General features: G+C 54.4%; 1 protein-coding gene across 3 annotated transcripts in view; it reads left to right on the forward strand.

Annotated features, from left to right (window-relative positions):
* Positions 1-7,383: 7,383 nt before the first annotated feature.
* The window catches only part of LOC122543154 (ankyrin-1-like), a 16,339-nt gene continuing 13,526 nt past the window's right edge, over positions 7,384-10,196 (forward strand). For 2 of the 3 annotated variants that reach the window (XM_043681532.1, XM_043681533.1), the window contains exons 1-2: positions 7,385-7,912; positions 9,644-9,959. In XM_043681532.1, coding sequence (XP_043537467.1) covers positions 7,434-7,912; positions 9,644-9,959 — 795 coding nt within the window. In that variant the 5' untranslated portion in view covers positions 7,385-7,433. Of the gene's footprint in view, positions 7,913-9,643; positions 9,960-10,196 lie in introns of all 3 variants that reach the window. The other variant, XM_043681534.1, reaches the window with a different exon arrangement.

Consider the following 10,196-nt stretch of genomic DNA (forward strand, 5'->3'; position numbering starts at 1 on the left):
GTGAGTGTGAGTATGAGTGAGTGTATGTGTGAGAGTGTGAGACTGAGTGTGTGAGTGACAGTGTGCGTGAGTGTGAATGAATGTGTGCTGTGGAGCGTGTCAGTAACCAGTCAGTGTGCTGTCCAGTTGGTGCTGCCTCCTGTGTGTCCCTCAGGTCTCAGAGGAGTGTGTCCCAGTCGGGGCTCCCCCTGACTCCTCCGAACATCAGGCTGGTGATAATCCCACTGCGTCATTGCCTGTCCGAGATGGACAGCGAGCTGAGGCAGTCTGGTGTGTGTGCAGCACTCAGGGCACACAGAAATGCAGCATCTCAGTCCCCTTTCATCAAAGCTCCCGAATATTTCCTGGTGATTTGACGAGCACTGCTGTTTTTGGTCGCTCTGACAAGCCAGGTTAATGATCACAGCAGTGGGGTTGCCTGCAGACCAGGGTGTTGATTTCTTGAACCTGTATTATTAGCTGCTGTAAACCCTCCTGACCTTTCCTTCACACTGTCTCCACTTTGTTCAGTGTGTCACCACATGTCGCTGCCAATTCGAGTCAAAAAGGAGGACTCGCTCACTTTCTCCTCCCCAGCTAAAATAGGCCATGGTGTTGGGTTACACACAGCATCGCCTGTCCCTGTCCTTGACTGTAGTTTGAGCTCAGTGTGTATGACAGGCAGCAATGCCAGCCCTGTGGTGTGTCCATGTCAGCCTGGTGGTCCCAGACAGAGACAGAGTGTGTCCCAGGAGGATGACTACATCCCCACATGCCAAGCAGACACTGGCACTGTTCAGATTCGACTTGCTGTGCGCTAGTGCAATGCAGGAACGTTCCCCCTGCACCCACAAAGGGGGAACATTCCCTCTGTCCCCGCTCCACCCTTCCTGAATTGGAAAGATCTCTGTTTGCTAACCCGCCCCCCCCTCCATCCTATCAATCCTTCCCTGGTATCTGGACCCAAAGGTTTCTTCACAAATCTCTGCACTCTCTCCAGTGTCTCTCTCTTTCTCTCTCTCTCTCTTTCTCTCTATCCCTTTCTTAAATCATCCTGTGATCAGATCAACGCCTGACTCTGCAACCTGATCAAACTCGATACAAGTTTCACAATGACATCCTGATCTCTGAGCCCACCCTGTGGGCCTCAGTTTGTCATTTTGCGATGATATTAAACTCCTACCCAGTCCGATTTCCAATTTCTGATGACCTCAGATCCCTCAGCTCTCCTACGCCACTGACCTTCTTATTTTACGGGTATGTTTTGACCTGGAATACGTGACACGCGGACCACATTGATGCTCATTGTGAATTAAGCGCCCATGTTGTAACCTTTGTCGTTCATCGTCAAGTCATTCGGCATTGAAACGTGCTGACCACGTTCCCAAACTAAAGCAGTTACACCTTGGTCCATTCTCCCTCCAAACCTTCCCTCTTCCTGCACTTATATGTCTATGAAATATAACTGTGCCCGCACCCAACCACTTCCTCCATGAGTTCCTTCCAAACCACCCTCCGTGTCGAAAAAAACGTTGCCCCGGTGCCCTTTTTTAAATCTGCCTCCTCCCGCCTTCAAAGTACGCCCCCTTTAAGATTTGCTGCAGCTCCACAAGTCCCCGGTGAGACCACACTTGGAATATTGTGTCCAGTTCTGGTGGCCCTACCATAGGAAAGATACAGAGGCTTTGGAGAGGGTGCAAAGACGTTTTACCAGGATGCTGCCGGGACTGGAGGGCTTGCCGTATGAATAGAAGTTGAATAAGCTCAGACTTTTCTGTCTGGAGAGAAGGAGGAAGAGAGGAGACCGGATCGAGGTGTACAAAATAATGAGAGGAATAGATAGAGTCAATAGCCAGAGATGTTTCCCCAGGGCAGGATTGACTGGTATGAGAAGTCAGAGTTTGAAGATATTAGGAGGAAGGTATAGAGGAGACGTCAGAGGTAGGTTATTTACACAGAGAGTTGTGGATGCATGGAATGTGTTGCCAGGGGTGGTGGTGGAAGCAGAGTCATTGGGGACATTTAAGTGACTGCTGGACATGCACATGGATAGCAGTGAGTTCAGGGGTGCGGAGGTTAAGTTACTACATTTGACATTGGGATTAAATCTCGGCACAACATCATGGGCCGAAGGGCCTGTTCTGTGCTGACCATCCCTCAGATTTGATGTCCACCAGCAATGCCGGGGCAGTGATTGACTCTGAAACCCAGTTTGGTACAAACCGCCAAGGGCCGCCGTCCCAGCGCTGAATCGTAGAGACCCCTCACCTTCCTTGCGAGTTTTGTGCGTCTCCTGCCTCAGCCTGTTCTGACCCTGTCCATTCACCGAACGTGCAGATCCTTGCTAAGTCCCTTCTGCAAATCCAGGAAGGCCACGTTGATGACATCGTCCTCATCTGGCCTCCCAGTTTAGGTCAGTGCACCTCCCCTTTCCCCAATCTTCCATGTTTCCTTTCTTTCCTTCCCTCACGGAATCCCATCCCTTGGAGCTGCCTCTCTCTTCCGAGATGGTGCTGTTATGGACTAGGCCAGGCCACTCTGAAGCAGGCAGCCCAGACCATAACTTGGCAATTTGTTTCAATAAGGGTACGGTGAGAATTACCCGGAGTAAGTTAGCGAGGTTGACTACTAGGTTTTAAAACAGACAAAACTTTATTCACAAAATGACACTATGAAACACAAAGAACACTTTAGTAATTTAGCACGGACAGTCCACCCGAACCTGTACATCCCTGAGCACTATGGGTAACTTAACATGGCCAATCCACCCTAACCTGCAAACCTTTGGACTGCAGTCTGAAGATGTTGCTGAGGGATGGGTCAGGATGAATGTGGAAAACATCTCTTGCATTTTCAGCATGTGATGCCGGCTGTCGCTATGCGGGCCTGTCTGTGAGGTGCAGATTCACCCCCCCACAGCCCGAGAACCTGTTGGGTTCCCACTCCCTGCCATTTAGGGCTTGGTTGGACCTGGATTGTCCGCAGTGTATCCCCTGACAGGAACGCAAGAGCATTCAATGCACAAGCCTGGGCCCAACTCACCTCACAAACCCCAGATCCAGCAACTGCTTTGATGCCAATTGGACGAATGGAGATATCACCAGTCTTCTTTTGTCAGTTTGTCAGAGACACGCCTTACCTTCCCGTTGCATCCCATTCCCTCTGGACTTACTGCAGGATTCCTGTTACCGAACCATCCATGACGGAGGCTATTCGACCCATCATGTGGATGTACTGGCTCCTGAAAGAGTGACCCAGCTCACTTCCCCCCACCCTGCCTGACTCTGCAGCCCTGTCTCCATAACCCTCTGAATCCATCCCTTTCAAATATCCATCCAGCTTCCTTTTGGAAGCTCCCACAGTATCTGCCTTGGCCAGTCCTCCAGGCAGCACGTTCCAGATCCCAACAAGTATAGGGGTTCCCTCTGCGTCTCACTTCGCGCTGTCTTGCAATGTACTCCTTTTGAGCACTGCTTCCGTGAGCAATTCGACCGCGCTCATTCCCAACGGGCTCCACCTCTCTCCTTCCCTCCTCTTTCACCATTGATATGTTTGAGGAACATTTCCCAGTTTGCCGTCTCGTCCTCCTGCTTCCCCCCCCCACCCCCACCGTTCCAGCCTCGTCCCCTCTCCTGCATTTCAGGCCCTCTCCCTGTCTCCCCTCACCGTAGATATTCCGGTCTCTATGAATCCGAGCAGCTGGGGCCTGAAATGTTTGGCTGGGGTTCGTTGGCCCAGCCCTGCGCTGTCCGAGCAGTGTCGGCACTTCAACAGTGCACCCCCTGCTGTCCGCCCCCTGCAGAGTGGCGGTTCCTGCTGACCGAAGCGGGGGGGGGGGAAGGCTTGGGGTGTCTGGCACAGCTCTGGTTTGGAAAGCTCCCTCACCCCCACCAGCAACACCGGAGAAAACTGGGTGTACCAGGCAAGGAGAGAGTCAGACAGAGCGAGGAAACAGACCCTTGTGCTGACCGTAATCCCAAGCCAAATACGTCCCACCTCAATTCTCCTGGCCCACATCCCTTTCCTATTCCCGTATCTGTCCAGATGCCTTTCAGATGTTGTAACTCCAACCGCCTCCATCACTTCATCTGGCAGCTCTTCCCACACACGAACCAACCTCTATTTGTGAAAACGTTGCCCCCCTCCCCTCCTCCTCCTCAGGTTCCTTTAAGGCACCGTCTGGTTTTGAACTGCCTCACCCTTGGGAAAAGGGCTCTGCGGTCCACCTTAGCTGAGCCCCTCATGGTTTTGTAAACCTCCATCAGGTCACCTCTGGGGAAAACAGCACCGCGCCCCCCCCCCCGCCCCTTGGGGTTCAAACAGAAGTTGTATCAGATAGGCCTTTCCTGGTGTATCTTCAGCCCCAGCGGGAATCACTCTGGACAGCCAAGCAGCCGTTCCAGAGTAGGTGCTGGAAAAACACAGCTGCATCTGAGGAGCAGGAGAGTCGACGTTTCAGGCAGAAGCCCTTCCTCAGAAAACCAGCCGTCCAGCCAACTGAGCGCCAGAGAAGCACCGCTGTCAGCTTCGACCCACCAGGAGTCCACTGTCCCCCCACCTTCCCCTGCCTGAAGGGGACAGACCGTGGGAAAATAACTGGGAGGGAAACGGAAACGGTCACGGGAACATGGGAATTAGGAGCTGGAGTTACATCACTGGACCCCTCGACCCCTGCTTCCCTCTCAGTCGGGAGATTGGAACTCCAAATCCACATTCCCTCCACTCCCTGAGAACACTAAATTGCCCGTAGTGTTAGGTTAAAGGGGTAAATGTAGGGGTATGGGTGGGTTGCGCTTCGGCGGGTCGGTGTGGACTTGTTGGGCCGAAGGGCCTGTAAAAGCACAGCTGCATCTGAGGAGCAGGAGAGTCGACGTTTCGGGCAGAAGCACTTCCTCAGAAAACCAGCCGTCCAGCCAACTGAGCGCCAGAGAAGCACCGCTGTCAGCTTCGACCCACCAGGAGTCCACTGTCCCCCCCCACCACCTTCCCCTGCCTGAAGGGGACAGACCGTGGGAAAATAACTGGGAGGAAAACGGAAACGGTCATGGGAATTAGGAGCTGGAGTTACATCACTGGACCCCTCGACCCCTGCTTCCCCCTCAGTCGGGAGATTGGAACTCCAAATCCACATTCCCTCCACTCCCTGAGAACCTGGTACCACCATGCTGAGCGACAATCCATCCCACCGTCACCGCGTCAGGCCCTTTTCACTCTCTCCCGATCGAATGGGACCATCTCCGAATCGAGGGAGTGCGGCAAAATTGGCGAACAATGCATCTTGTTTTGGCAGGACAAGAGGACCCCTCCCGTAATTAAAACCAAGCACCCAGAAACGCTCACCTCACGATCTGTTAAAATATCAGTGACAGAGAACTCCCATACTCCACTGTTTAAAGAAAGACAACAATGTATTTCCCTCACTCCGATAGTGAACACCAAACAGCAACAAACCACAAATCCAAGCCCCCACAAGTCCTTTCTAAAGTATTTACTAGCTGACTCCCAACTCTAGATAAAAAAAACCTACTGTTCCAATAACACATGGAATAATCAGGACGTTACCTTCACCTCAAGACCACACTCTCTCCTCTCTGCTGTCTTCAGTGTTCCAACTGCTGATCTCCCAGGGTGGTCGTCTTCCTCTTATTGCGAGACCACTTGACATGAAAAGCTACCTCTTTCAATCGCAAGTGCTTTCCAATTTCTTTGCGGGCACGATGGGAGACGGACAGTTAGCTCTCCGGCTCCACAGCAGTTGCTCAGCTGATCGATGGTCTCTCACCAATTCTCAAAATGCCCACGTCTTTTCCACCCAAATCCCGCTCCTCTTCATCGGGTCTGACGTTGTCAAAATGATAAATTCAAAAACCCGGTTGGGTTTTAGTATCCTGGGGCATAATTTAAACTAGTTAGATTTGAATTGTTGTCAAAACAGCAATGCAGACTCAGGTATCTATTTCACAGTCATTTGGTACATGCATCCATTTTGGAACAGCTCATTTCCCAGCCTTTCTATTCATGCAGCTGGGCCTGCACTTGAAGTCGACTTCAGTGTTCAGAGAACACTCTCTCTTTCCAAGTGAACACATGTGCTTTTGACTTGCTAACAATCTTGAAGTAGCCACTTAGAGTCATAGAGTTGTTCAACGTTGTTCACCCTTCGGTCCAACCCGTCCATGCCGACCAGATATCCCAACCCAATCTAGTCCCACCTGTCAGCACCCGGCCCATATCCCTCCAAACCCTTCCTATTCATATACCCATCCAAATGTTGCAATTGTACCAGCCTCCTACCCGCCTCCACCACATCCTCTGGCAGCTCATTCTATACACGTACCACCTTCTGCGTGAAAAAGTTGCCCCTGAGGTTTAATTACAGGAAGTGATGCAATATTTGTAAATCTTTTCTGAACCCTTTCAAGTTTCACAACATCTTTCCGATAGGAAGGAGACCAGAATTGCACGCAATATTCCAACAGTGGCCTAACCAACGTGCTATCCAGCCGCAACATGACCTCCCAACCCCTGTACTCAATGCTTCCTCGGAGAGCTCCTGGATGGGCTCCATCAGGTCTCCAGGACTGGTCAGCTCCAATAATTTGCTCAGCGCGACATCCCTGGTGGTTGTGATTTTCCAACCATCCCGTTTCCTGACCTTCCCTTATTGACGTCCAGGCACAGTGCTAGGACGGTCCGTTGCAAACACAAAGCAGGATCGTCAAAGGTTCAGGAGTGGAACCCACTTCCTTCACATTTGGGAAGGGAGATCTGAAAGCATAGAGACTCCCGACCATGTTTTTCCAGAGCGGGGTGGGGGGAGGTTGCGGGGCAGGGGGGTGGTGAGAAATCCAGGTGAAGCTTCACTCTTGATCTCAGTCCAAAACGACCTTGGTCCTGTTCTCGGCCTACGTGTGCTGTCACCCCAACCTTCAGCTACTCCAACAGAGGACAACTTGGGAGGTGGAACGGGAGAGGAGTCAGACACGGAGTCGGTTTTTGGGCAGGCTGAAACCAGGAGAGTTCCGGGCCTGGGAAGGGAGCCTCTCCTTGCTCACACTGTCCCTGTGCCTGGGCTCTTCAGGGAGTACAAACCACTGGGTGGTGAGGTATCCTGGGGAGCCTGATTCCCAAGGCCCAGCTGAGGTTCTGGGTGAACGATCACCAGGGGAATGGGTCTATGGGGTTGTGTGTGTGTGTGAAAGGGAGCAAGAAATTGGAATCTGTGTGGAACGCCAACTGGAGCAGGCCCGAATCTGGGTAGACCCGAAGATGGCCTTTCCTGTTGGGCCTGTTGGTTAACCCCGAGAGCTTTCTGGTCGCGTCCATTTTGCCTGCGAGCACCCCCTGCTTCCCCAGCCCGTGTACGGTCACCCTGTTGCTGGTATGGCTTTCTGCAGCTGTGCTCTGTCTGCCCTCCCCCCTTCTGTGTAGGTTTTGCGTCAGTGCCCGATGAAATGCTCTCACCCGCCTCGCTTCACTACACCATGCCTAGCCCGCTGCAGGCTGACCACTTCTGGAACGACGTCACAAACCTGGACGGCCTCGCCCTGGCACGGCCTGGCACCGAACCCCTGCTGGAACTGTCCGACACCGCTCACCCGGCCTGGTCGCTAGGCCCCAGGCCTCCCCTGGTCGTGGCGGAGGATTCCTCCCTGGACTGCAGCCGGGCCGAGGACTCGTTGCTTCCCGGTTCCCTCCCCGTCGCCGAGGAGGAGGACTCCCTGGAGACGGACCCCATCAACGGCCTGATCGAGATATTCAATCAGGAGATGGAGGCAGCGACAGGGAGAGGCGGCACCGCAGCCTCGCCCGCTCTGAGCACAGGGAATGGCATTTGTGTCGTTGCAGGGCGACCAGAGTCGAACGCCGCACGCACGGGCTCACCCACCCCCAGAGGAGACGCCCAGGAGTGGCCGGGAATGAGCACAGCCAGGTAAACACCGACCCTGCCCTCCCGGGGGTTGGGGGAAGAGCACTCGCACCGACACCCGGTTGGTTCTCCGTCGCCATTGACCGGCACTACCCAGGAGGCAGTGCGGCGACGGCCATCTTGCCAGGGGCGGGACGGTGCGGCAGGTGGGCCGCACTGGGTTAAGGTCACCAACTGTCCGTTCCAAACTGTCGGGACGGGATTTGAACCCATGTCCCACCTCCCCACCCCTGCTCCCAAGAATGTGACCCCAGTCTCCAATACAGTGATAACACCTCAAGGCTGTTGCCTCACACACACACACAACACCACCACCGCACCCCCCAACCCCACCACACCACACCAGGCGACTTCCTGTCACTTATACTCGGCAAACCCAATCTCACTCACCACAACCTCCCCCATCCCTCCCCTCCCCCACCGGGCTCCATTGCACGGGAACGTCCCTAGGCAACAGTTGCCCCGTACCCTAATTGCCCCCTGAGCGGCTGAAGGTCGAGCGTGTGGTGAGAGGGCTGGAGCCATGTGAAGGGGTGCAGCCACAGCTTGGGCGTAAAATCCTCCCTCGACAGTCAATGGCTGAGGCGGGGGTGTCACTGGCTCGGCCTGCATTTATTGTCAATCCCTATTTGCCCCGGAGGGCAGTTGATAGCCAACCACTGTGTGTGTCTGGAGTCCTGTGTAGGCCCCAGACCAGATCAGGATGGTGGTTTTCTTCCCTGAAGGACATGAGTGAACCAGCTGGGGGTATTTCACCCCCTGACCATCGACAATGGTCATCGTTGAACCCGGATTTTCACTGAATTCAAATTCCCCTGTCTGCCACGGCGGAATTCGAACCCAGAACTTCACCTGGGCCTGCGGATTTACCACGAGGGCCAGACAAAACGCGCCAGATTTAAACGACAACAGATTTCCGAACAGGGTTTGAGCCTCAGGCCTAGTTAGCCAGGCTCCACTGTGCTCCCGGTGCAGGGATATCAGCATCTCCCCGACACTGAGTGGAGTAAAGGGGTGGGGGTGGGCGAGGAGGTAACCATAGAAACATCACACTGTCGAGGGGAGCTGAAGACAGGGTGGGCAGGGTAGGGAAGGCCGGGCACTCCTCCCCCACTCTGGGAGGTACCAGTGTTGTACTTGGGTGGGCCGGGGGGAGGGGAGAGGAGAGTCAAATTCAAGAATCTGACAACGCCAGCATGTGGTCCAGCCCCAGACATTGAAAACACCAAATCGCCAATGAGAGAGAACACATCGGACTCAGAATTTATCGTAAAAAGATCAAAGACTGATGTAAATGTATTGAACAAACCCGGGGAGCTGTTAATTCTTGAATCAGTTGGAGGTTCAGGTTTCGATCGATTCACACGGAAATCCCAGAATTTCTTTCAAGTCACTGCCCCAAGCTTTTATCAGAATAAAGATGGGTACCTCAGGCATTTTTAGGTGCAAGGCCTTGATTCGAGCCTGTTTGGGTCTCAACCGGGAGTCAGACTGGTTTTATTGCCAAAGTGGCCATTGACAAAGTGACCCTTTGATCCTTTCCTGACAAATTCCGTGTCCGATGTCCTGAGGAAAGAGGAGGGGCTCCGAAAGCTGGCGGGGTGTGCTTGTTTGACCCCTTATCCCAGCCCACCGTTGCCCCGGAGCACCCTGGACCTCGGGGACAAATCTCCTCATGTGTGGCCAGAGATTCCCCTTCCCTCGGGCCCTAATGTGTTTCCTCTCGCGCCACAGCTCCCGAGACTCCGGCCGGACGGTCCTGACCGACAGTGGCTCGCTCACTGTAGCCGAGGGAGGACTAACGCAGGCCGAGGCCTGGAAAGCCAGGAAGGAGTGGGCCAGGCAGCCGGAGTGGGCCAGGCTGAGGGTGACGCAGGAGAAGCTGGTCCAGCCGGTGCAGGACCAAGCCCGGCTCCAGTCGCTGCGTCGGCGCCAGCCAGAGGGCTCAGAGAACCCCCTGGGCCTTTCCCCGTCCGGAGTCAGCGGCTCGGATCCCAGGAGCAGCTGGATCACCCTGGAAGAGGAGGAGGTGCTGGGCTCCGGGGAGGAGGTGAGAGGGCGCGCTGCACTCTGTCCCGTCGCTGGGGGGAGGACGGGGAACAAGGTAGGGGGGGGGTGTGGTGCGAGGAGAAGGAGGGAAGAGAGGAGGCATTGCCAAAGCCCACCTGGCAATGCCCAGAGCTGCTTCTGGCCCCATGGCAAGGCTGGCTCTAACACTGCCCCTTGGTGTTATCCCTGAGTCATGGAGATGTAAGGCACGGAAACAGACCCTTCGGTCCAACCCGTC

This window comes from Chiloscyllium plagiosum, chromosome 42, assembly GCF_004010195.1.
Source record: "Chiloscyllium plagiosum isolate BGI_BamShark_2017 chromosome 42, ASM401019v2, whole genome shotgun sequence".
NCBI classification, from domain to species: domain Eukaryota; kingdom Metazoa; phylum Chordata; class Chondrichthyes; order Orectolobiformes; family Hemiscylliidae; genus Chiloscyllium; species Chiloscyllium plagiosum.